The 27,367-nt window shown below is 44.4% G+C and overlaps 1 protein-coding gene across 4 annotated transcripts; it reads right to left on the reverse strand.

Moving 5' to 3' along the window:
* Positions 1-644: 644 nt before the first annotated feature.
* Positions 645-21,190, reverse strand: NIT2 (nitrilase family member 2). 4 transcript variants are annotated; one of them, XM_033211484.1, is made up of 10 exons: positions 20,704-21,041; positions 17,589-17,707; positions 16,855-16,975; positions 15,636-15,724; positions 8,940-9,033; positions 8,363-8,437; positions 5,798-5,876; positions 3,697-3,795; positions 1,418-1,473; positions 647-1,069 (listed from the first exon to the last, which is right to left on the reverse strand). In XM_033211484.1, exons 2-10 carry the CDS (start codon positions 17,697-17,699, stop codon positions 978-980), a joined length of 816 nt encoding a protein of 271 aa, XP_033067375.1. In that variant the 5' UTR covers positions 17,700-17,707; positions 20,704-21,041; the 3' UTR covers positions 647-977. The 4 variants fall into 4 exon arrangements, with proteins under 4 accessions (XP_033067372.1, XP_033067375.1, XP_033067373.1 ...); XM_033211482.1 differs by having other exon boundaries at positions 20,638-21,002; XM_033211480.1 differs by having other exon boundaries at positions 880-1,069; positions 21,019-21,190.
* Between the last annotated feature and the right edge of the window lie 6,177 nt (positions 21,191-27,367).

A 27,367-nucleotide genomic window follows, 5' to 3' on the forward strand; every position in this document is an offset into this window, starting at 1 on the left:
GTTGTTTGCCAGAAGTATATGTATATATATATACACATAGAGACAGAGAGAGAGAGAGTGAGTCTCTGGCTGACCTCAAACTTGTGGACTCAAGGGATCCTCCTGCCTCAGCCTCCAATGTAGATAGGACTACAGGCGCATGCTACTGCGCTTGGCTCAGTCCTTAATTTTTAACCACAAAAGGATTCTCAAACCAAACTGTCTAAGAACTACTAGGTTCAGTGATTGTTTATCTGTGGAGCTAGAAAGTGTTACTGGGGAAAAAGAAAAAAGAAAAAGAATGGAACTTTCAGACACTCAATGCTATCAAAAAAATCTTTTGCAGAGATTCATACTAAATTGCCTTCACTAATGGCACCACTGCCATTCTCCCATGGGGCTCTTTGTTGACCCAGTCCTTCCTGCAAGACCAGGAGGGCCTGGGGTTGAATGAGCAGCTCCTTTTTAAATTTGAAGAGCCCAAAGGCTGGTAAGAGGCGTGGGGCTGCGAACTTCTCTGGCAAACACCAAAGATGTATCACCTTGCGTCCTATAGCTACTCATGAACCAAAAATGGAACTTCAAGGTACTGGCTTGGAAAAGAATAGCACCAGCCCACGTTTTCTAGATGATGGAAATTCCAACTCCAGCAATGGGATAAGAGGTTCATGACACAAATATATTTATATTAGGTGACTCAATCACCAGGATACCAAGATCTGATACTTTCACAAACTGCTTGGAGGCAACTTAAGTATGGAAGAAGCTTCAGAACCAGCCCAGCTTTCTGCTCTCTGGTTCCAGGCTGCATCCTTTTTAACGATTTAATGTGGTGTGGAAAATGTCAGCATAATGAGGCTTTCTCATCTCAATAGAGAACCTAGGAAGGACAAGGCTGAATTTCCAAAAAAAAAAAAAAACTTCATGAATTTAATAGGGAGTTGATTATGTTGTAGAATCATATCTTCCTGTTCTGTGACACATTAGAAACATAAACTTTAGGGCTTTTTCATCTCCACAGCATAGAGGTCTGATCGCTTCTGTCTAAAAACGGGGATTTGCTGGCGTATTTCAGCCAGCTTCTTCAGGTCTGCAAAAAACAGGAAAGTACACTATTAATAATTTGCAACTCCTCACTAACCAAGGTGATTTCTTCCCGACACTGTATAAACCAAAGAGTCTTAGTAAGTAACTTAGTAACATAGGTCTTATCTAGGTGCACAGATGGCCTGGCATCATTTCAAACCAAACCAAGAAAACTCAAGCTGATACACTCCCCAGGACTTGGCCAGAGAACCAGACTCTAGCATATCCTCAGAGATCAATGAGGAGGGGCATAAAGGAACCCCTACAAATGACAGGGACTTGCCAGCTATGGAGTCTGGTCTCAGAACAATGGGGACATCAGAGACCTAAACCGTATCTGGGAAAATCTTACCTATGTCTGAATACACGATTGCTTCTTCTGTGCCAGCTTTGGCTAGGACCTCCCCCCTGAAAAAGATGCAGAAGAGAATGAGTGGATTCACTGATGTTTGGTGATATTCAAGGTCTGTTTTTTCCTCCCAAGCTCACAGGCCAAAGGGAAAAGTATGAGATTGAAAACAAGAAGGTAGTGGTACAGATTTCTGTCCTAAGATTTAGGTAGCTCTGTGACTTTATGGCAAGGTATTTTAAATCTCCATTTCCTAATCTATAAAGTGGAAATAAGCTCTGTGAGGGCTTAGTGATAAAATTGTGGATCATGTTTCATAAATTGCAAACCACTAGAAGATGGTGGTTATCTGATGATTATAAAGATCTGGGAGTAGAGCTACCTACAACCAACAGGAAGCTCCATCTCATGCCCTCATGAGTGCATTTCAGTGGACCCCTTTACAAGAGCAGTCCAGACCTGTCTTCACACCTGCCTGGGCTGCTACCCTACGTGAGAGTGAGGAAGCTGGGCCTAGGCAGGGTCCCAGATCTGCTGTGCCCTGGTGGCTGTGATGCCTGAACCCCTGTGTTAATGGGCTTCAGTTTCAGATTTGAGGGAAAAGAGTTCAACCTCTGAAGACTGGGTAGAAGTGGTGTGGGGGATGGAGGGTAACCTCACACTGGCAGGTGCCCTGCACTAGGGAACAGCCACACTCCTTCATAAATCCAGGGTAAGGCTGAGCTGTAAAACTATCTCCAGGAAGGGTGCGGTGGCTCATGCTTATAATCCCAGCACTTTGGGAGGCCAAGGTGGGTGGATCACTTGAGGTCAGGAGTTCGAGACCAGCCTGGCCAACAAAGTGAGACCCCATCAGTACTAAAAATACAAAAATTAGCTGGGCATGGTGGTGTGCACCTGTAATCTCAGCTACTCGGAGGCTGAGGCAGGAGAATGGCTCGAACCTGGGAGGCAGAGGTTGCAGCAGTGAGCTGAGATTGCACCACTACACTCCAGCCTGGGCGACAGAGTGAAACTCCATCTCAAAAAAAAAAAAAAAGGAAGAAACTGGCTCCACTGCTTAGTCTCTTGGCCCAGAGCAAGGGTTCAAACCCTTATCTACAGAAATGAAGCTTCTCCAAAATCATCTTGACATAACAACTGATTCTGTTTACCAGATAGCCACAAACAGACTTTTGGCACAAATGAGCTACAAGCATCACCATTTATGATACGTAACTGAATTATTTTCTGATTCTTCCCCATTTGTCCTGGCCTTCAAAGATCTCTGGACAGTGGAATTTGATGCAAGTTCAAGAAAATTTTCAAGGCAACTTAAGTCCTTCAATGTCCCTCCTCAAGCTTAATGTGCAGGAGGCCAACCGGAATCTCACACAAGTCATACCTTCCAAGGCCTCCCCACCACACACATTGAGCTGAGCCCTACCTATAAAGGCAGAAGAGAGAAGCCCTCAGAAACCCCACAGCAATATTTAACTCTTCTCAGTCTTGTTACTGGTATACTCATCCTGAAATGCAGACATACATACCAGTGTGTGTGCGTGCTTTCGTACAGAGAACTGGTGTGGAACACATCCAAGTTCTGAAGGCAGATGTCCTGGATTCAAACACTATTTCTAGCCACTTCATCTCTGTAATTCTACCATCTATAAACTGGGCTTAATGAGAACAAGTTCCCGAGAGTTCAAGTTGAGACCATGTGTGTGAAAGTGTGATGTAAACTGTACAAATGTAGACCGTAAGGAATGCATATGAGCGTATGTCTGTACTTGTGTCTGGGCAGGCTTATGTGCTGGCTCCACTGAGTAATAAAATGCCTCTCCCTTTTGCAGGGGAGAGGGTCATAGTTTCACTTACTGAACCCATCCTTACTGTTCCTCTGGTCATTAGACTGGGAGCAAAGTCCTCACCCTGGAACTCATTCCTACCCTGGGACTAGCCAGCCAACTTACATTTTACCCAAAAATGTCAGCCTCTTACTACAGCCTGCCCGTCACTGCTGCCTTGTTTCCCCACGGGATCCAAGCATGACTGACAGCGGAGGCCACCAGAAGCTCAGAAGAGGGCTAAGGCCAAGTGCTTGATCATGAGAGCAGGGTGATTTCTTTCCACATGGTTTTCAAGTGGAAGCTCCTCTCAGGGACAGACAGAACGCTGGCAGGATATGTGGGGAAATGGGAGTGAGAGGTGGACGCCTGGCTGCTCAGGAACCGGAAAACCCATCTGCCAACGAGCCACCTCTGAAGCTCCGACTGAGCCTCTTGTCACTTAGCCTCACTCACCAAGGGTTCACCACGGTGCTGTGTCCCCAGGCAACATAGGAGGCTTTGTCATCCCGGGCAGGAGAGGCTGTGGCCACATACACCTGATTATCAACAGCCCTGTAGTCAACAGACAGGGAAGAAGTAAATCATACATTATAAATCTGACATTTTTCTAACCCAAGTAGATAGATCCTTCTTTTAAAAAGTAGGACAGTTCAGGCTAACTCAGATGTAGAAGGAAGCCAGAGCCATGGAACCTTCTCTTTAAAAAGTTACCTCACTGCATAAGCCAGTGGTTCTCAACAAGGAGCAATGTTGTCCACCAAATCTGACAATGTCTGGAGATCTTCCTGACTGTCATGACTAAGGAGATGCTACTGACATCGAGTAGGTAGAGACCAGGGATGCTGCAAACATCCTACCGTGCACAGGATAGCCCCCAAAGAATTACACACCTAAATGTCAACAGTGCCGCTGCTGAGACACCCGCCGTAAGCTAACATAAGAGAAGAGCTTCTCTGGTTAAAGCAAGTCAAGGTGGCCGGAGAGAACGGAAGTGGCCTCATGAGAGCAATACACCTTGCAGGCCGCATGGTGCTTCCGTGCCCATGGTGGCAGTCCCACCACCTCAAATAGAACAAAGATGGCAGCTCGCAGTCCAGGTACATCAAACCACCCTCACCTGGGAGCCCTCTAGACTTCATGGACCCATGTTGGGTCATCTCAGTATCCCAGAAACTTTTCTTTCTTTTGACAAAACTGTACCTTCATTAATACTCATGGCATCTTATGCCCCTACCCCCATCTTCCACCATGCAACCAGCTAAACTCTTTCCTTTCCATTAAAAATGACCACCATCGCTAGAAGTGAGAATAGCGGCTACCTCTAGGCAGAGGGAGGAGTATTGACTAGAAAGGGGCAGAAAAGGAAGCATCTTCAGGGGCTGGAAATGTTCTGTATGTTCATCTTGGTGGCAGGTGAACACACAAAACTTTACCAACCTGTATGCTTAAAATTAGTACACTTTTTTGTATTACTTCAACTTTTAAAAATTCTACAGAAAACCATCATCTCTGACCAGCATTTCATGGGCTGTAGAGCACTTTACAGACAGACACACTCACACACACAGTCACACTCATTTTCCCTTCCATCTGACGTCCACCTATGCTATTTGCCCTTTACCACGTCTCAGCCTTAGAAGACTAAGGAAAGGCACCTGTGACCTGCCAAAGATGCTTGTGCAAAGCCCTGGAGTTACAGGTTAGAAGAACAAGAGCTTCTAGTGAGCTTCTTGGCACAGTACCGTCAGGACTAGTGGGACGGTGTGAAGGAGGGGATAGGATAAGCATCCTGATCTGAATGGCATAGAATCAGCTGGGTACAGACCACAGATCTCTCCCTAGGTCAAGCTAAACTAATCCCTGCCTTTTCACTGGCTTCTGGGGCTCTGAAGACATAAGCTCCGTGGGTCTCAATGTCTCTGTAAAAGTTGCTGGAACTGACTTAAGAGGGAACAATCCACATCTAATCACAGAAAAATGAAATCACTACCCATCTAACACACTGAATGTTGAAATACCAAAGCCACAGTTTCGGCAGGGCTTAGGGCTCACGCCTGTAATCCCAGCACTTTCAGAGGCTGAGGCGGGAAGATCACTTGAGGCCAGGAGACTGAGACCAGCTTGGCCAACAGAGTGAGGCTCTATCTCTACAAAAAATAAAAAATCAGCGAGGCATGGTGGCACATGCTTGTAGTCCCAGCTACTCAGGAGGCTGAGGCAGGAGGATCTCTGGAGCCCAGGATTTCAAGGCTGTAATGAGCTATGATTATACAACTGCACTCCAGCCTGGGCAACGGTAAGACCCCATCTCTTAAAAAAAAAAAAAAGTACAGTTTCTAAAATCCATGAGGTTGGCACTGTGGCTTCTGAGGAGAAAGTGCACAGCAGTAGAAGTCCTCCTTAGAGCTTCATCCTTTCCAACTGCATTTGGATACAAGGGCATCCTGAGTCAGGGGCAGAATCCACATCAGGAAGGCTGGTACCTCCACCCAACCGGAAATCTTTCTACAAAGAGGACATACCGAGAGGCTTGAATATATGGTTCCTTTCTTACCGGCTTCGCTGAAGCAGCTCCCAGTGGGCTGGTCCAGTGGTCAGATTAAAAGCTCCTGGATATACCAACAGCTGGCAGCCTTGGGGAGAGAAAAGCCAAAGAACAGTGGATGCAGTGAGCACCCAGCACCACCAGTCCTCCCCACTGTTCTTAGCCAGCAGGGACTGAACTCAAACTTTCCCAAACACAAAAAGATGTCAGCCAAGTCAGACAGTACCAGCAGCAATTAAGATATGGCTCTGAATTCCTTTAATACAAACATGTAAGTCACACACATATGGACACACAAGAAAAGTGGTATTGATGACCAAAATCACATGTGACCTTGAGACAGAAATAATACAGGATGGTTGCAAGAGAACAGAAAATTCTAGGCAGCAGTTTCATATGACTAGCAAAAAGAAACTGTTGAAATAGCTGTATAAGCTAGGGGCTAAGACCCTGAGAAACCAGGGCTAAGACCCAGTGGACTCAATATGGTGCTGGATTTGACCTAGGTTTCACCTAGGACCTCATTATCCTCATTATAAGCTCATTAACACACTAAATCACACACCCACCAGTGCCATGATAGTTTCTGGAACACCCGTATTTGGTGAAAAAATGAGTGGCACCACAATTCCAAAAAATCTCCAGCTTTTTCTAGGAAGCTTCATGAATATTTCACCCCTTGGTAAAGAAACCCATAAAGGTGGCAGGTGCAGTGGCTCACGCCTGTAATCCCAGCGCTTTGGGAGGCTGAGGCAGGTAAATTACCTGAGGTCAGCAGTTCAAGACGAGCCTGGCCAACATGATGAAAATACAAAAATACTAAAAATACTCTACTAAAAATACAAAAAACTAGCCCGGCGTGGTGGCGAGCACCTGTAATCCCAGCTACTGGGGAGGTTGAGGCAGGAGATTGCTTGAATCTGTGAAGCAGAAGTTGTAGCGCACCAAGATCGCACCACTGCACTCCAGCCTGGGCAAAAGATTGAGACTCGTCTCAAAAAAAAAAAAGGGGGGGGAACCCATAAAGGTAGATGGCCCAAACCTCCTTGTGCACGACTCTCTTGAGTACACACACACTCCCTTTCTTGAGTGTGTACTTTTCACTTTGCAGTAAATCTCCATACTTTCACTATTTTCTGATTCATCCTTGAATTCCTTCTTGCAATAGTGTCAACAGCATGGACATAGCTGGGGTTAAGGTCCCACTGGTGTTTGGGGGCCTCCCCTAGCCCACCAGCATCAACTTCACTTAAAAAAAAGTACAGAAAGCCTGGGCAACATAGAGAGACCCCATCTCTACAAAAAATTTAAAAATTAGCCAGGTATGGTGGCACGTGCCTGGAGTCCCAGCTACTTGGGAGGCTGAGGTGGGAGGATCACTTCAGCCAAGGAGACCAAGGCTTCAGTGAGCCAGGATCACGCCTGCACTCTAGCCTGGGTGACAGTGAGACCCTGCCTCAAAACAAACAAACAAAAATAAGGTAGAGAACTGTCATTCACATTTCTCTCAGCTCTGGCTAGGTGCAGTGGCTCACGCCTTTAATCCCAGCACTCTGGGAGGCCAAGGCGGGTATACACCTGAAGTCAGGAGTTTGAGACCAGTCTGGCCTCGAAATTATGGCCAGGCGGGTGCATAACCTGGGAGGCGGAGGTTGCAGTGAGTCGAGATCACACCATTGTACTCCAGCCTGGGCGACAAGAGCTAAACTCTGTCTCCAAAAAAAAACCAAAAACAAAACAGAAACAAAAAAACAAATTTCTCTCAGCTCCATATGTCAGCTCCACATGGCCAATGACCACTTTTTGTAATTCTTTTCAACTGAAATTAGGGGCAGAGTAGTTGCCCTAATGCTTATTGATAGATGGCTCAACAGACTACTGACCCCAAGGCCCATGACCTCCACCTTCTGAGCAGGCAGTCAAACCATTTCCACCCACTTCACTTGGTTAAGTGACAGTCTCATTGGAAGTAGCTTCAAGCAGTCTAGTAATACGGATGCTGATATTTGTTGAGTACCACACGAGGGGCTTTATAGGTTCTCTCTTCTTAATCCTCATATCATTCCTATGACTAAACTGAGAACCACACTGCTCTAGAGGTTAAATCATTTAAGCAAAGCACTGTGCCAATTAAAGGGAAGAGTTGGAACTAGAACCCACATCTTTTGAACCGGCTCTTCCCAGATACTGGCACATTTCTCCTCGTCTGGACCAAAATATCACAGACTACATTTCCACTCTACCCAGTGTCTAGGGGTACTGAGTGGTGAAATCCACTTCATTTCTACTGGGCTTCCAGTGACTCTCCAAACACAGTAACAAGAAGGACTCAAGGGTAGACCAGACCTTTATGAGCATAGCTCCTACCTTACATGATGTGTTTAATTACAATCCCTGAAAAACCTTGTTATCCACATGCAGCAAAAGTCTGGGAAGCCTCATGGGGGTGAAAGGGCTGGTGATGGAGAGATTAAAGAGCCCTCTCCCAGCTTTTATTGACGAAGGATCCCACATAGACCAGCCTAGAACCAAGCCTCCAAGCATCCACGTAACACAGCTGTTGCACTGCCTCACCTCTCTGTGCGTAGATTTGTGCAAGCTCTGCAAACCGCATGTCGTAGCAGATGCCCAGACCCACTCTGCAGTAAGCTGTTTCCAAACAGAAAATGCACATGTGAAAAGTTAACTCCCTACAGCATGGTGTGGCAGAGGAACTTCTCCATGACTTAATGATCACAAAACACTGACAGGGATAAATTAACACAGGACCTGAGGACAGAGACCATGTACAAGCTCATTCCTACTTGGACTTCATCTCATAAAGACATCATTTACATCAGCAGAGTAAAGATGAGAAATGCATTCTAGCTGAATGCTTATTATCTAGATGGGAGGTACATAACCATGGCCTAATAGGTATACTCTGGAAGCCATAACAGGAGGCTACAATCAAATCAAAGGGCAAAATCGTGTCAAATCCTTAGTTCTCAAATAAGCCCAAACTTTCTAGATCTGTGATAATTCTCTGCCTTTCTCACTTATGGTCTTTCAGTTAGGTTATGTGAAGAAATTGGAGAGAGACAAAAAAGAAGTAAATACCTGATTGTCTTCTACTGAGATTGCTAAAGAGGCAAACTTATCTGGTACATACGAGTATCAAATGTGGAGAAACTATCACCCGCACTCAACGTTTCAGATTCTTGAAATGTAATTTTTCCAGGAACATCAATGTCAAACAGATGGATCTGCATCACAAATAATGGATTTGATTACCTCTTTTCCAGCATGTAAAATGGAATGGCAGTAATGACAATATTTTTCCCTGGGCGGATATAGAAGGTGCTCTAAGATCAACTATGCAAAGAGTACCCCCAGACTGCTCATCATCCACCCCACAAGCTGACTGACACCTTATCAAAATGAATTCTACCACAGGGAACTGGAAAAATGATGCTGTACCTTTTATAACCCCTATTTTATATGTGGTATGCAAATCAACCTCTAGGTTTCTCATGGCAGGTAACTAATGTGTTGCTTTTTAAAAATATAAATGCTAGGCCGGGCGCGGTGGCTCAAGCCTGTAATCCCAGCACTTTGGGAGGCCAAGACGGGCGGATCACGAGGTCAGGAGATCGAGACCATCCTGGCTAACACAGTGAAACCCTGTCTCTACTAAAAATACAAAAAATTAGCCGGGCGAGGTGGCGGGTGCCTGTAGTCCCAGCTACTCGGGAGGCTGAGGCGGGAGAATGGCGTGAACCCGGGAGGCGGAGCTTGCAGTGAGCCGAGACTGCGCCACTGCACTCCAGCCTGGGTGACAGAGCAAGACTCCGTCTCAAAAAAAAAAAAAATAAAAAAAAAAAAAAAAAAAAAAAAATATATATATATATGCTAAATAAAGACTTCTCAGAGTCAGGCTGGACACAGTGGCTCACGCCTGTAATCCCAGCACTTTGGGAGGCCAAGGTGGGTGGATCACCTGAGGTCAGGGGTTTGAGACCAGCCTGGCCAATGTGGTGAAACCTTGTCTCTACTAAAAATAGAAGAAAAGTTAGCCAGGGGTGATTGTGCAGCCCATGGTCCCAGCTGCTCAGGAAGCTGAGGCAGGAGAATTGCTCAAACCTGGGAGGTGGAGGTTGCAGTGAGCCGAGATCGCGCCATTGCACTCCAGCCTGGGTGACAGAGCAAGACTGTGTCTCAAAAAAAAAAAAGAAAAGACTTATCAGAATCAAACTGACAAATTGACAGGAGAGGTGGAAAGTGGGTGGGCATTTAAAAATAGGTAAAAATTCTGCAAACCAAATTCAGCAAAAGAATAATGCATCACTTCCAAATTGGATTTATTCAAAGAAAACAAATGCTGTTTAAGATTAGAAAATCAATCGATTTTACTAAAGTAACAAAGAAGAAAAAATCACATGATCATCTCAAAAGATGTATGAGCATTTGGTAAACTTCTACAGCCATTCCCGATTTAAAAAACAAAACAGAGGCCAGGCACAGTGGCTCACGCCTGTAATCCCAGCACTTTGGGAGGCCGAGATGGGCGGATCACGAGGTCAGGAGATCGAGACCATCCTGGCTAACATGGTGAAACCCCGTCTCTACTAAAAATACAAAAATCAGCCGGGCATGGTGGCGGGCGCCTGTAGTCCCAGCTACTTGAGAGACTGAGGCAGGAGAATGGCATGAACCCAGGAGGCGGAGCTTGCTGTGAGCCGAGATCATGCCACTGCACTCCAGCCTGGGCAGCAGAGCTAGACTCCGTCTCAAAAAAAAAAAAAAAGAAAGAAAGAAAGAAAAACTTCTAGGAAGGGAACTTTATTAATCTGATAAAGACTATCTGCAAAATACCTAAACAAACATCATACTTGATGATGAAATACTGAAAACTCTCCCACTGAGATTGGGAACAAGACAAGGACACCTGCTTGATACAGGTACCAGAGAGCCTAAACAGGGCAAGAAAGAAAAGAAAAGAAGCAAAAACTGTAACAACTGAAAAGAAAAAATGAAATCTGTCATTATTCTCAGATGATATAATTATGTACCTAGAAATTTTTTAAAATGTACAGATAAATTATTAGAATTAATGAGTGAGTTTAGCAAGGTTGCTATAAGTTTTTTTCATTAAAAAAATTTTTTTTGTGAGACAGAGTCATGCTCTGGCACCCAGGCTGGAGTGCAGTGGTGTGATGTTGGCTCACTGCAGGCTTGACCTCCCAGGCTCAAGCAATCCTCCCACCTCAGCCTCCTGAGTAGCTGGGACTACAGGCATACACCACCCCCACCCCAGCTAATTTCTTTTGTATTTTTTGTAGAGAAGGGGTTTTGCCATGTTACCCAGGCTGGTCTCCAACTCCTGAACTAAAGCAATCTGCCTGCCTCTACCTCGCAAAGTTCTGGGATTACAGCCAGGAGCCACCATGCCTCACCACAAAGTCAATATTTTAAAAACTTGCTCTACTTCTATATATTAGCAAGAAACAGAAAATGGGCCGGGCGTGGTGGCTCACGCCTGTAATCCCAGCACTTTGGGAGGCCAAGGCAGGCAGATCACCTGAGGTCAGGAGTTCAAGACCAGCCTGGACAACATGGTGAAACCCTGTCTCTACTAAAAGTATAAAAATTTTTCAGACATGGTGGTGTGTGCCTATAATCTCAGCCACTTGGGAAGCTGAAAGAAGAGAACAGCTTGAACCAGGGAGGTGGAGGTTGCAGTGAGCCGAGATCACACCACTGTACTCCAGCCTAAGCGACAGAGCAAGACTCCATCTCAAAAAAAACAAAACAACAACAAAAAAAACCAGAAAATGAAAAAGCATCTAAAAACACCAATGAGGAATAAATCTCACAAATGTTATACAAAATTATACCCAAAACACTATAAAAAGAAATTGAGAGAAAGTAAAGAAAGCGTAATAAATGTCAGGATATATACAACATTCATGGGATGGAAAACTTAATACTAAAAAGATATACTTCAAAGAGTTGGGTTAATAGCCCAGTGCTGGCTGTCCTTCCAGCAGGTGCACAGTAGCTCCCATCAGACCAGCTCTCTTGTAGTTAACTATGAACTCTGGACAAAATAAAAGACACAACTACTTAAAGCACTGAAGAATGACCAAAACAAAGCAGGTAAAACCTGAAGAGAAGAACACAAACATGTGGAAGCAGGGAACAGCCCTGGGTGAACTTCCCGGTTCTATTTACCGCTGTTACCCTGAAGCAAGGTCTTAGCTGCTGTGATAAGTGGTGGTGAAAATTACCCATAATCACACTGGCTTGAAGAACCAGAGCTGGAAACCAAGGGGGGAAATCCTGAAATGGAGAAAGCAAAGAGTCGAGAGCCCTAAATTCTACATATAAAATCTTTCTAAATCTCTGGCTGATCACTGAGTTAAACAGAAGTGGGGCAGAACAACCAGACAGAACAGAGCAGCTAAAGTTGCTGCCCACGTTACAAAGAAGATACGAGTTTGGTGTTTGAATGCGACCAAGTAAACTATCAGTTAAAACAAAATTTTCAACACTTTTTGGAAGACTATAATAGAATCTGGAATCTCTACAACACATAATCCACTATACAATCTTAAATTAGTAGATACTCAAAGAAACAGAAGTGTGACTCACACTGCAAAGAAAAGGCAATCAAATGAACACAGATCCTGCTATGACCCAGATGTTACAATTTTGTTGTTGTTTGTTTAGACATGAGTTTATTTACATCAAAGGCCTTTTAAAGGCCTAAGAGTCTCATTCTGTGGCACACAGATGTGATAATTATCAGACTTTAAAGCAGCTATAGAAACTGACTAAGCTCAAGAGTGTAAAGAAAAATATGCTTTTAATGAACCAACAGAAAATATAGAGTACTAAAAACTATAAAAAAGAAACAAAAGGGTATTTCAGAACTGAAAATCTTAATATCTGAATTTTTAAAAATGTCACTGGGTTGGCTTACAGAAAATTGAACAAGACAGAAGAAATAGTGAAAAAGTCTGAAAGATCAACAGAAATTAATCTGTAGAAGAGAAGGAAAAAGTATTGGAAAAACAAAAACAGAAAAACAGAGCCTGGTGACCTGAAAAAATATTTAAAAATATAATGTACATATACTGGAGCTCCATAAGAAAAAGGAACAGAAAAATATTTAACAAAATAGTGTCAAAAAAACTTCCCAAACACAGTGAAAGATTTAAGTTTACAGTTTCAAGAAGTACCAAGGAAGACAAAGACAAAGGAAACCACATCTAGGCATATAAGAGTCAAAATACTAAGAACTAAAGATTATGAAAACATCTTGAAAGGAGGAAGAGAAAAACAACAAATTATATCCCAGGGAACAATACAAATTACTACCCACTTCTCATCAGGGAAGGAAAAAAAAAAAAAAAAAGACTAGATAACAACTACTAGTGGAAAAAAAAAAAACGATCAATCCAAAATTTTATTCCAGCAAAAATATCTTTCAAGAATGAAAACAATGTAAAGACATATTCGTAAAGAAAAACGAACAGAATTCCTAGCTAACAGATCCTCAGTACAAAAATTCTAAACGAGGGCCTTTGGTCTGAAGGATATACCAGATAGAAGAAGGATCTTCAAGAAGGAAAGAAAAACACCAGAAATGATAAATATTTGGATAAGCGTAAAGATTGTTTTCTTAATTTCTTTAAAATACATATGACTATTTCAATCAAGTATTACTGTTTTGTTGGATTTATAACATATATACATGGACTACAAATGACAACTATAGCATAAAGAATAAGGGCAGGGGCAATGGGGTAGAAAAATGGACTTACACCATTATAAGGTTCTTAAATTTCACAAAAAGTGGTATCATATGAACTCTTAAGTAGCCTATGTAAAGTTAAGGATGCATATTATAATTCCCAGGGCAACAACTGGAAGAAAAAAAAAAAAGCAAAGAGGTATAACTAAAAAAATAAATTAAAACAGAACTCTAAAAAATATTTAATTAAAATAATACAGAAAAGATGAACAGAGGGAAAAAAAGTAAAATGTCTGTATCCCTAAATTCAATCATATCAATAAGTGCATTAAATATAAATGGACTAACCAATTAAAAGACACAGATTGTCAGAATAAAGAAAAAATTAAGATATAATTATATGCTGTTGACAAGAGATCTACTTAAAATATGAAAACACATATAGCTTGAGAACAAAGAACTGGAAAAACCATGTACTAGCAAACAGTAGGCATAAGAAGCCTGGAGTGGTTACAGTGATAGCAGAGATAAAGCAGAATTCAAGACAAAAGGTATTACAAGAAAAAAAAGACATTTCATAATGATAAAAGGGTCAACTCATCAAGAAGACTTAATGATACTAAATGTATATGCATTTTTTTTGTTTGTTTGAGACGGAGTCTTGCTCTGTCTTGCCCAGGCTGGAGTGCAGTGGCACGATCTTGGCTCACTGCAGCCTCCACCTCCCAGGTTCAAGCGATTCTCCTGTCTCAGCTTCCCAAGTAGGTGGGACTATAGCCATGAGCCACCACACCCAGCCAATTTTGTATTTATTTTTTTAATCTTTTTTTTTTTTGAGACGGAGTCTCGCTCTGTCACCCAGGCTGGAGTGCAGTGGCCGGATCTCAGCTCACTGCAAGCTCTGCCTCCCAGGTTTATGCCATTCTCCTGCCTCAGCCTCCCGAGTAGCTGGGACTACAGGTGTCTGCTACCACACCCAGCTAATTTTTTGTATTTTTAGCAGAGACGGGGTTTCACCATGCTGGCCAGGCTGGTCTTGAACCCCTGACCCCAGGTGATCCACCCACTTCGACCTCCCAAAGGGCTGGGATTACCGGCATGGGGCACTGCACCTGGCCATGTATATGCATTTAATACTAAAAAGATGGCAACTCTTCCCAAAGTGTTCTCTATATATTCAATGAAATACTAATAAAAATTACTATAGGTTGGCCGGGCGCAGTGGCTCATGCCTGTAATCCCAGCACTTTGGGAGGCCGAGGCAGGCAGATCACTTTGGGAGGCCGAGGCAGGAGATCAAGACCATTCTGGCTAACATGGTGAAACCACGTCTCTACTAAAAATACAAAAAAGCCGGGCGCGGTGGCTCAAGCCTGTAATCCCAGCACTTTGGGAGGCCGAGACGGGTGGATCACGAGGTCAGGAGATCGAGACCATCCTGGTCTACACGGTGAAACTCCGTCTCTACTAAAAAATACAAAAAACTAGCCGGGCGAGGTGGCGGGCGCCTGTAGTCCCAGCTACTCGGGAGGCTGAGAAAGGAGAATGGCGTAAACCCGGGAGGCGGAGCTTGCAGTGAGCCAAGATCGCGCCAGTGCACTCCAGCCTGGGCGACAGAGCTAGACTCCATCTCAAAAAAAATAAATAAATAAAATAAATAAATAAATAAATAAATAAACAAACAAACAAAAATAAAAATACAAAAAAGTAGCTGGGTGTGGTAGCAGACGCCTGTAGTCCCAGCTACACGGGAGGCTGAGGCAGGAGAATGATGTGAACTGAGGAGGTGGAGCTTGCAGTGAGCCAAGATTGCGCCACTGCACTCCAGCCTGGGCGACAGAGCCAGACTCCGTCTAAAAATAAAACCAAAAAAAAAACAACAAAAATTACTATAGGTTGTTCCTTTGCAGAAATTGACAGGTTGTGTCTAAAATTTATATAAAAATGCAAATGGCCAAGAATAACCACCTGTGCCAATCAGTTAAAACCCTAATACATGTATGATATAATGGGAGGGACTAGGGGACTTCATAGCACATTCTTTTGTTTTTTCCACACATTGTTGCTGGCTTCAAGATAACAAATTGTTACGCCACACTTCCTACTTACCTTTCTGTACTTTGCTAGTAAAGTTCCATCAGGCCCAAACACAGCACAGGTGTTATATAATTTCCCAGCATCCTCTTCAGGGATAGAGCCTTTCATTGAGAGAAGAAATGTAACATAAGAAAAAGAATAGAACAATTCTTTTGTGAGAAAGGGATAAAAGCCTGATAACTTGGGTCGAAAAATAAAGAACCCATCTTTTACGGTTTATTTATTCATTTTGTTTTTAGAATAAGGCAACACCTCATTCTATAATGCAGAATAAGTATTCCCTTCTATGGGTAATTTAATCATGTTTTTTTTTTTTTTGTCCTTCTTGAATATGATCTTTCAGAGATAAACTGCAGAGTGTAGACGGGATATGATTAGGTTAGATGCCAAAGACAGGCTTAAAAAATAACCAAACTGTTCCTGAAATTCAGCCATGATCTTGAGCAACACTTAATCTCTAACATTAGGGCAAAATGAAAAATTTCCCATTGCTTAACTTGAATTCACCAGGTCCTGCAACAAAACTGTATCCCAAAAGATGAGAATGTAAAGTCAGAAGCCTCTCCATCACTGAATGCAGTTTCATCTCCAGGCTTCTTGCTTTGCCTTCATTTCTAATTCTTAATATATCATCGTACAGAAAACATTTTATTTGCTATATTTATAGAACTTTTTCTATGCTTATTTTTTATTTAAGCAAATAAAACCTTTAAACATTTATTCCAAAACCACAAAAATAAAGTTACCTGTATGTATGTGGCCTCTATGGAAAAAAATTTTTTTCTCAATCCTGTATTAGTATAATAAAAAACATGCCTGGCATGATGGCTCACACCTGTAATCCTAGCACTTTGGAAGGCCAAGGTGGGCAGACCGCTTGAGCCTAGGAGTTCAAAACCAGCCCGGGCAACATGGTGAAACCCCATCTTTACAAAAAAATACAAAAATCAGCCAGGCATGATGGCACACACCTGTAGTCCCAGCTACTCAGGAGGCTAAGAGGTGGGAGAATCACTTGAGCCTGGTAGGGTGAGGCTGCAGTGAGCCATGATCACACCACTGCACTCCAGCATTGGTGACAAAGCAGGACCTCACCTCAAAAAAAAAAAAATAAATAAGAAACTCTCTGCTTCAGCTTCCCAAGTAGGGAATACAGGTGCATGCCACCACACCTGGCTCATTCAGATGTTTTTAATGTTTAGGCCATTATACCTTGTGGGTATAAAGTTACCTCCAATGAGATATATGCTGCATTCCTTTGCTACTTCAGAAAGCTTCTGTGTGGATTCACCAGGAATTTTCTCTGCATATTCAGGAAAATATTTCGTTCCATATGGAGAATTAAAGCATTCCTAGAAAAATATTGGCAGAGAAAAAAAAAAAGATCAAAACACCCATCCATTTTAAAGTTCTGCTGTAAGAGGCCATAGCTGCTGCTTCTCGCTCTGCTTTCAGTCGAAGGGTTAAAACACAGCTAATAAGAAAAACACTGGCATCTCAAGGGTAAACAGCCTGTAGTCACAGGCAAGACTACAAAGCTAGCCTAGTGGGTTAGAAGAGACAAGTCACATAGGCTCTCCCAGAGTTCATTTAAAAAAAAAAAAATGTTGGAGGCTCAGTGCTAAAACCAACATGTTCTGGGCCTATAAAGACTTAATTATATAAGGAACAAAGTGTCCAAGCACTGAGCATTTCAGTTTCCCGTATGTCCCTCAATATACTAGGATTTTGGCTTCTTCATCTGAACAAAGAGGAAGATCGAAAAGCTAACGACCTATGACCGTGTTGGCACATTCTACTTTACAAAGACCCTTGCTAAGGTCATCCTCCAGTCAAACACAAAACAATCTATGGGCTCCAAGGGACACTGCTGGACCCCAGGATACAAGAGGACAACCAGAGCTAGCAAACACTGTTCTGCTGGGTCTACAGGGCCCAGAACAGGATGGCTGCCCCCATACTGACCGGCAAAGAAACTATTTTGGCTCCTTGCGTTGCTGCCTCCCGGATAAAGCTACAAGCTCGAGTGACATTATCTGATTTGATGGAAGAAATCTGAAGCTGGATGAGGGCCATGCGGAAAGCTGAGGACAAAGAGAAAAGAAAACAGCTGTCAGAGGCTTGAACTGCTGGATTCAGACAGAGCCATGGTTCTCAAATGGAAGGCAGTTATGTCCCCTGGGGAACATCTGACAAAGTCTGAAGATACTTTTGATGCCACAACTGATGAGGTGTGAGTGGCATCTAATGAATAGAGACCAAGGATACTGCCAAACTTCCTACAATGCATAGGACAACCCCCTCCAGAACAAAGAAGTATCCTGTCCAAAATGTCAATAGTGCTAAAGTCTATCTGGAGATGGAGCAATATGCATGGACAAAGTCCCATGCCAAGTGCAAGAATCTAGAGTGAACCAGCTTCTTCCTATGCAGTGTAGGGAATGAAATGAGAATATGGCTTAAAGTAAAACGACTGGGTTTGAATATGGTCCTGTCCCTTACTATTTGTTCTTGGACCTCTCGCCTATCTGCAATCCATATACTGAGCATGTCCCAGCACAGAAAGTGCAATTCCTTGGAAGTTGCTCACGTACTTCCCATGGGCAGCCCAGCTCGTGGGAAGGGAAGATGTCTGTCTCAGTTTCCCCACTACTGGCTGGGTCACAGCACATTGATCCCGCTGCTGGCAGAGGGAAACCCTGGCAGCCCGTGAGCTGCACACATGCCTACTCACAGGACAGGGGTCCCAGGCACCTGTAACAGTCTGCACTTACCCCATAAACATTCCTGTGTCCAAGAGAACATGACATTAAACAGCAAATAACACCATGAGAGGTTGAGAGAGATACTGCAGAAGGAAAAGCTAACAGCACTTTTCCTTGTTCTCTGAACAAGGGGACTGGGTCCCACAAATGACGTAGCCAGCCCTGACAAGGTCTGTGCTCAGCCCTGGAGCAAGGAGGCTGGCGGCTCTTCCAAGCTGACTCCTTCCTGGAGGTAGTAGCTAGACATCTATTTTTCTTCTGTTTTTTAGAGTCCCCTTTTAGCTTTTATGAAAATCACTTTCCATTAGCTAATATTTTTAATTTTGAGGCAGGGTCTTGTTCTGTCACCTAGGCTGGAGTGCAGTGGCACAAACATGGTTCACCGCAGCTTTGACCTCCTGGGTTCAGGCAATCCTCTTGTCTCAGCCTCTTATGTAGCTGGGACCACAGGTACGCACCACCATGCCTGGCTAATTTTTAAATTTTTTTTGTAGAGACAGGATCTCACTTTGTTGCCCAGGCTGGTCTCGAACTCCTGGGCTCAAGCAATCCTCCTGCCTCAGCCTCTCAAACTGCTGGGATTACAAGCATGAGCTACCACGCCTGGCCAGATAATAATTTTTAATATAAAATTTTCTGCCGGGTGTGGTGGCTCACACCTGTAATCCCAGCACTTTGGGAGGCCAAGGCAGGTGGATCACCTGAGGTCAGGAGTTTCAGACCAGACTGGCCAACACGGTGAAACCCCATCTCTATTAAAAATACAAAAATTAGCTGGGTGTGGTGGCAGGCACCTGTAATCCCAGCTACTCAGGAGGCTGAGGCAGGAGAATCACTTGAACCTGGGAGGTGGAGGTTGCGGTGAGCCAAGATCACGCCACTGCACTCCAGCCTGGACAACACAGTTAGACTCAGTCTCTAAAATAAATAAATAAATAAATAAATAAATTTCCTTGTTTGAGTTACTAGTGTTGTCTCCACCTTCTGCCTGGACCCTGATGGATACATAGTTCCTGCTCACGGTCTGGGGGGACGCCGCAGTAAAGGATCCAAAGCACATCATAACCTCTGAAGCTCTGCAAAACTTCAGGAATTATTAGTAATGGCCTGCCCAAACTCCCCATCCCACCTCTGCTCCAGTCTGAAAATCCTACCATTTGAGAGCTATCTCTGGGTGTTTCCTGTAAACAATGCAAATGTCTCCAGAAGAGGCAACAATGATAAACCTGGCCTCTGATGAAGGCCTGTTCGGCTCAGGGTTAACTAAAAGGAAACTCAGATGTCCCATTCCTCTATCTATCCTAAATATAGTGAGAAGCACTAAATTTAACCCTGAAGGCAGCCTGCTAAATAGTTACAGAATCTGAAGGGATACAAAAGAAATTAAAACAGGAAATAACAGCTGGGGTTATTCTGGGGCAAACAGATATTTTGAGCTGGTACCAGAACAGCAGACAAATCCACTAAATGTCTCCCCTCCATTTCCCGGGGTTAAGCCATCCTCCCGCCTCAGCTTCCCAAGTAGCTGGGACTACAGGGGCGTGCCACCACGCCGGGCTAATTTTGTATTTAATTTTAGTACAGACAGGTGTCGCCATGTTGCCCAGGCTGGTCTCCAACTCGGACTCCTGAGGTCAAGCGATCCTCATGCCTCAGCCTCCCAAAGTGTTACTATTACAGGCGTGAGCCACGTGCCTGGCCATGTCTCTTATTCTGAGGGTGGGAAAGATAAAGCTCGCCATGGCTATGCTGATGGCTTCCTCTCCTACACATCTCACCCACAAGGGCGGGGTCCTCAACTAAGCCTAGGACTGCCTATCATTCTGCAAATGACCCACTCTACAGATGTGCTGCAGCAGGGAAACCCCGCCACTGGGCAGTTCCTCATGCTAAGGACGAGACGCCAGTCACTCCATCTCATCTGTAAAGTGGAGACACAGTGACTTTTAAGGCTGCCCTAATATTCATCATAATCTAACAACGAAGGCCCAACGAAGGGGAGGAAAAAAAACAATAAAATACTGTGAGCGAAGGAACCAACAAGAAAATAAAATTTAAAGCACCGTGCCAAGTCCTTCACACATAAACTTCTATGAGGTATCATTAACATCATTTTACAGATAAAGAAACGGGGCTTGCAGGGAGAAAAGCTGCACAAAGTCACTGAACAAAGTAAGTGACACAGCAAGAAACCAAGTCAGAATCTGGAGCTGGAAAGTGAGGGGGGAAAGGAAGAACCGCCTGGGCACCTTTGTGCAGGGCGGGGCTGGAGGAGGTCAGGCAACTTGAAAACACCCAAGGGAGTCGGATCCTACCACCGCGGCCCACACCGTGGAGAAATACACGTCCATCAGCCTCTCTCAAGCAGGACGCGGCGGGTGCCGGCGCGGCCTGGGCGGCCTGGTGCTTTCGGGGCCTCGCCCGCCACCCCGGAAGCCTGGAATCCCGGATGTGCGCCCGGCCGCCCCGCCACGCGATCCCGGACCCACGCGGACGCCCGCATCAGGGAAGGCCGCGCACGGCGGGGACGCGGGGCGAGGGGGCTGAGCCGGCCAAGCCACCGCCGGCGCCGCTCCAAAGCCTCCCCTCCGGCCCGAGCTCGAGCTGCAGCGCGCGGCCGCGCCACTTACTGGCCATGGCTCTCCCGACAAGCACCACCTGCGGCGCGGGCTGAGCTCTGGAGTCCGGGCGGACCTCAGCGACCCTACGGTGGGCGGGGCCCGCGCCAGAGGCCCCGCCCCACCCCGCCTCCCGGCCCCGGCCCCGGGTAGAGGGGTCTGCGTTCATTCCAGTGCGCCTGGAACACCAGGACGGACCAACGAGAAATGGTTAATTACCACAGTCCGGAAAAAGCATGCCTCGAAAGGCAAAGGGCAAAAGGGAACAGCCTAAGTCGAGGTGGTGTGCTGGTGAATGTTTAACAACCGAACTTTTCAGGGACGAAAGCCCTGATTTGTAGCGTTTGCTGATTCTCCGCAAAAGGACTTTTAGCTGGTTGAATCAACTCTGTGGCCAGGGTAACATCGTATGCTGATAGGCTTGAGCTATTTGAACAAGTGGCTGTGACGGGGATGGAATGACCCTGGTTCGTTTAGGCACACGAGACGTATGTAGGATCTGACTACAAGGCTGCTAGACCAACGGGAAAGATGCTGAGGGTTCAGCGCGAGGCCCTCAACCAGTCAGTCCTCGAATACATTGTCATCTCTTTGCTAATATTCTTTTTTGTTTTGTTTTGTTTTAGGGAGGGTCTCGCTCTGTCACCCAGTCAGGAGTGCAGTGCAGCAATCTCGGCTCATTGCAGCCTCGACCTCCTGGGCTCAAGCGATCCTCCGTCCCTAGCCTCCCAAGTGGCTGGACTACAGGCACATGCCACCGCGCCTGGCTATTTCTTTTTTTTTTTTTTTTTTAAGTTTTTTACTTTTAGTAGTGATGGGGTCTTGCTATGTTGCCCAGGCTGGTCTCAAACTCCTGAGCTCAACACCCTACTACCTTAGCCTCCCAAAGTGCTGGGGTTTATAGGCGTTAGCCTCTGGGATTATGGGCTTGAGCCGCTGAGCCCAGCCTATAGACTCTGATTTTTGCATTTTTATTTATTAGATTGTTTTTAAATTTTCGTGTTTCGTGGTTTTGTGCCTTGTCAATCTTGTGGAACAAAATTCCAAAACTTACCACCTTTTGGAATGCCCCAGAATAGTTTGTACTGAAACATATCCTGGTTTGTAAAAGAACACTATAAAAACATTTTGGGGGCAACTAGGGAGATTTAAATATGAATGAGATATTCGATGCTTTTATGAATTATTTTGTGCGCTGTATGTTGTGATTGTGCCAATGTCTTTATTCTTAGAAAATGAGGAAGTATTTAGGGATGAACTGTCAGAATGTTTGACTTGAAAATCGTCAGCACAAAGAAAATACATAAGATAAAGCAGATATGGCAAAATGTTAATTATTAAATCTAGGAGGAGGATACAGCTTTTCATGGTACTAGATTAAAACTTTGTAGAAGTTTAAAATTTTAAGCTTTCATAACAAAAAATTGGGGGGGAAATATGTAGCAGTTATGGCCTTTCTGCAGCTTAAGAGACTATCTGGACTTGGCTTTGTAGCAGGAAGACCTTTAAAATCTTTTAATTTCTGCTATGCTCATTAACCTATGAGGTTTCAGGGTCAACCTTTGGTCACAGACAACCTGTGAAAAAAAAAATTCATCTAGACTTCCAATTTTATTGGCATAACATTGTATCTAATAGTGGTCCTAAACCTGGCTAGACATGTTATTTGAAGTGCTTGTTCAAAATGCAAATTATTTCAATTTTTTAGAAATGGATTCTTACAATGTTGCTCACGCTGGTCTCAAACTCCTGGGCTTAAGTGATCCTCCCACTTTGGCTTCCCAAAGTGCTGGCCTTATAGGCATGAGCCATGGCATCCAGGTGGAGATGCCCACTAGGCAACTGGACCAAAGCCTCAAGCTCAGAAGATGTCTGGGCCGGAAATTGACTTAGGAGTCATCAGCAGTTTTAACTAAGAGGAAGCTCTGAATTTGGATGAGAACACACAAGAGGAGTGTAAAAGGCACATGCAGAAGAAGAAGGGACTGTGGAGCCTGGGAAGGAGCCATTAGAGAAGGACCAGGCTGAGTGCAGTGGCTCACGCCTATAATCCCAGCACTTCGGGAGGCCGAGGCAGGTGGATCACGAGTTCAGGAGTTCGAGAGCAGCCTGACCAGCACGGTGAAACCCCGTCTCTACTAAAAATACAAAGATTAGCTGGGCGTGGTGGCACATGCCTGTAATCCCAGCTACTCAGGAGGCTGAGGCATCAGAATGACTTGAACATGGGAGGCGGAGGTTGCAGTGAGCCAAGATCGTGCCACTGCACTCCAGCCTGGGCGACAGAGCGAGACTCCATTTCAAAAAAAAAAAAAAAAAGAGAGAGAGAGAAGCAGGACCAGGAGAAGGCCATCAAGACCAAAAGCCTATGGGTACTGTCCCTCTGTCACATGCAGGGAAACTGCTGACTTGGGCACTATGGGTGTTCTGGGCACTAGGGGTGTTCCTAGAGAAGGAAAAGCTAAATGAAAGTGTGTTTTTTAAACCTTTCTTTAGAACTTTCTGGGCATAATGGAAAAGCTAGTCACTGGGTTCTGGTTCTGGTTCTGGCTCTGACACTGGGATGTTAATACCTAGGGCAAATCACCTCACCCTCAGGACCTTGTACTCACCTATATGTAAAAGGATTTAGAGGTAATGGAAGAAGAATCTGGCTGAAGGGTGAAGTTTGTGCAGCCCTGCCTGCCACCACTCCCCTCACTGTCCCTTCTCTGCAGCACCTCTGCCTTACCTCCATGTTCCCGTTCATCTGACATATGAAAATAGGCCAAAAAACAAAACTACCGGGCCAAATGGATCTTGAAAGCCCAGCTAAAAATCTGATGTGCCTTTTCAGTCTCTATTCTCATTTATACTCATGTCTCACAGGCTTAATGACCATTTCCAGGCTGTTACTAGTCAGATTTTAATTTTTTTTTTTTTTTTTTTGAGACGGAGTCTCGCTCTGCCGCCCAGGCTGGAGTGCAGTGGCCAGATCTCAGCTCACTGCAAGCTCCGCCTCCCGGGTTCACGCCATTCTCCTGCCTCAGCCTCCCGAGTAGCTAGGACTACAGGCGCCCGCCACCTCGCCCGGCTACAGATTTTAATTTTTACTCCAGAGGACCTGTTTCAACATCTCCAGCTGCCACCATCTCTATTTACATGTGTTAACATCAGTTCAAACTCAACTATGTAAAGCTAAATGTATCACCTCCAAGAGCTTCTCCACCCAGCACTTAACAGGCACCACAATTTATGCCCAGTTTTCTAACTCTCCCTGCTTTCCAGCCCTCCAAGAAAATCTAAGTCACTTCAGTGACTTTCGAGTCTTTCATTCCCCACCTCTGGTAAGGGACAGGACTCTTCTTACTCTCCTGAAATGTCCCTGATTCCTCCTTTCAGTTCCCACCACCACCATCCACAGGTAGGCCTTGCTCACCTTAGGGAGACTGCTACAGGCACTTCCTAACTGGTCTCTCCTTTCCCTCAGCATTCCTCCAGCTGCCGCTTCATAGTGTGAGTTGAGTCTGCGGGAACGTGAGCTCAGTTTTTGGGGGAGAGGTGGATATGTGTTCCACGTAGAGGTGGAAAAACTCTACGTGTTTTTCCTCTGCTCTTACATCACCATCACAGCAATCATCAACACAGAAGAATTCTGTGACCAAATGTGAGGGGGTTCCTCCCTACCACCAAGAAGTGGACACCAGCTGGGTATCCTCCTACTCAATTCCAACACTGTCTACCTGAGGAAGATACACCAGGCACCAGCCATGTCTTGGACTCCAGAACTTCTGACAACCACTTTCAAGTTGGGGTTGCTATGACTCCATCTCTGGGTTTGAATGATTTGCTGGAGCAGCTCACGGAACTCATGGAAACATGTTTCCTGGTTTATCATAAAGGATGTTGCAAAGGCTACAGATGAAGAGGTGTAGGGCAAGGTATGGGAGGAGGGGCACAAAGCCTCCAGGCCCTCCTGGACACACCACCCTCCAGAACCTCCACGTGGTCAGCTATCCAGAAGCTCTTCAACCCCTGTTCTCTTGGGCTTCTATGGGAACTTCATGTCATCAGCATTCCTTCCTCCAAGGGATAGGGCAGGAGCTCTCAGGAGAGTTTTAAGACCCAGCATCTGCAAGATTAGAGTCCTGCCTTGGGGCAGGTGACAAGGAGAGCAGGAGAGGCCAGAGAGATTCTATTTCCTGGGGCCTGCCCCTGAGGCCTAACACACCTGGCATTATCACAAAAGACTTAACAAGGCTATAGGAGTCAGGGACTGTGCTTGAAAACGTGTGTATGTATGTGTGTGAATACCTTGTAACACCACAATATGAAAACACTAACAGCAGTCAGAAATTAGGGGCTGAAAATCAGAACTGCAGTCATTTGCAGAGAATAAGAGAAGAAATCTATGAGTAGATGCAATCCGAGAAGGAAAGAGTATGATACTACAGAAAGCAAAGGATCAAACTTGGGAATTATCATATTGAGTTAGAACTGTGTACAGGGAGGAGTCAAAGAGTGTGTATGCATCTAAATATACACATACATGCACAGATACATAGAATTTTTAAATTTCTGATGCAGTTCTCTGCAAATCAGGAGACCTGAGTTCAAAACTTTGCTGACACACCATGTAACTTTGGACAAGTTGCTTAATGTTGGGAAACCAACTTAATATTCCCACGTGGGTTAGACAGGTACCTGTGGAGTTAAGCTGGCTACCTGAAGAGAAAAGCAAGTACTGAGAAGGCCACTAGCTCTGGCCTACTGTTTCCAGGACAGCAAACAGCAAAGAGGTGGCACAGTAGGGCAGTTATGACCATGAACTCTTCTGCGTGGATGTAAGTCTTCATTTCTCTAGGGTAAATACCTAGGAAAGGGATTGCTGGGTTGTATAGTAAACTTATGTTTCTTCATAAGAAATTGCCAAACTGTTGTCTAGAGTGTCTGTACCACTTTGTACACCCACCAGCAATGTATGAATGTTCTAGTTGCTCCATATCCTCACCGGCACTCGGTATTGTCATTTTTTGTTTTTAATTTTAGCCAATCTAACTGGTGTGTAGTAGCATCTCATTGTGGTTTTGATTTACTTTTCCCCAACAGCTAATGATGATCTTTTCACATGCCTATTTGCCACCCATGTTTCTCTGAAGAAATGCTTCTTTTCCCCATTGTTTTGTTTTCTTATTGTTGTAGTGAAAATTTTCATATATTCTTAACACAAATCCTTTGTTGGTATGTTTTGCAAGTACAGTATTTTCCCCCAGTATCTAGCTTGTCTTTCCCTTCTATTAAGTGTCTTTTGCAGAGCAAAAATTTTAAATGTATTTTTAATTTCTTTCTTTTTTTTTTTTGAGATGGAGTCTCGCTCTGTCACCCAGGCTGGAGTGCAGTGGCGCGATCTCAGCTCACTGCCACCTCTGCCTCCCGGAGTCAAGCGATTCTCTTACCTCAGCCTCCCGAGTAGCTGGGATTACAGGCGCACATCCCCAAACTCGACTGATTTTTGTATTTTTAGTAGAGAGGGGGTTTCACCATGCAGGCCAGGCTGGTCTCTATCTCCTGATCTTGTGATCTGCCCGCCTCAGCCTCCCAAAGTGCTGGGATTATAGACCGTGATTCATTCTTATGGATTGTGCTTTTCCTATGTCTAACAACTATGGCCTCACCCAAAATCATGAAAATTTTCTCCTGTTTTCTATTAGTTTTATAGGTTTACATTGCACATTTAGCTGTATGATCCATTGAGTTAATTTTTGTATAAGGTTTGAGATATAAAGGGTGAGGTTAATTTCTTTGTATATGGGTATCTAGTTGTTCCAACACCATACGTTGAAAAGACTACCCTTTCTCAATTGAATTGCCTTTGAAACTTTGCTCAAAACAACTGCCCATTATTTGTGGGGGTCTATTTTTTTTTCATTTTATTTATTTTAATTATTTCCATAGGTTATTGGGGAACAGGTGGTCTTTGGTGACATGAGTAAATTCTTTAGTGATTTGTGAAATTTTGGTACACCCATCACCTGAGCAGTACATTCTGCACCCAATTTGTAGTGTTTTATCCCTCACCCCTTCCCACTCTTTCCCTGAGTCCCCACATTCCATTGTCTCATTCTTATGCCTTTGCATCCTCATAGCTTAGCTCCCACTTATGAGCGAGAACATATGATGTTTGGTTTTCCATTCCTGAGTTACTTCACTTAGAATAGTAGTCTCCAATATTATCCAGGTCTCTGCCAATGCCATTCATTAATTCCTTTTTATGACTGAATAGTATTCCATCATATATATACATATATATATCCACTTGTTGATTGATGGGCATTTGAGCTGGTTCCATATTTTTGCAATTGCAAATTGTGCTGCTATAAAC

Source organism: Trachypithecus francoisi, unplaced genomic scaffold (assembly GCF_009764315.1).
Source record: "Trachypithecus francoisi isolate TF-2019V2 unplaced genomic scaffold, Tfra_2.0 Lachesis_group0, whole genome shotgun sequence".
NCBI lineage: Eukaryota > Metazoa > Chordata > Mammalia > Primates > Cercopithecidae > Trachypithecus > Trachypithecus francoisi.

Bases quoted from the DNA above. Each gene is read 5' to 3' on its own strand.
- NIT2 (XM_033211480.1), bottom strand. From the start codon at position 21,175: ATGAACGCAGACCCCTCTACCCGGGGCCGGGGCCGGGAGGCGGGGTGG. The intron at 8,438-8,939 runs GTATGTACCAGA...GTTTGGAAACAG, and splicing joins TTTCTCCACATTTGATACTC to CTTACTGCAGAGTGGGTCTG. The intron at 1,070-1,417 runs GTAAGATTTTCC...TGTTTTTTGCAG, and splicing joins AATCGTGTATTCAGACATAG to ACCTGAAGAAGCTGGCTGAA.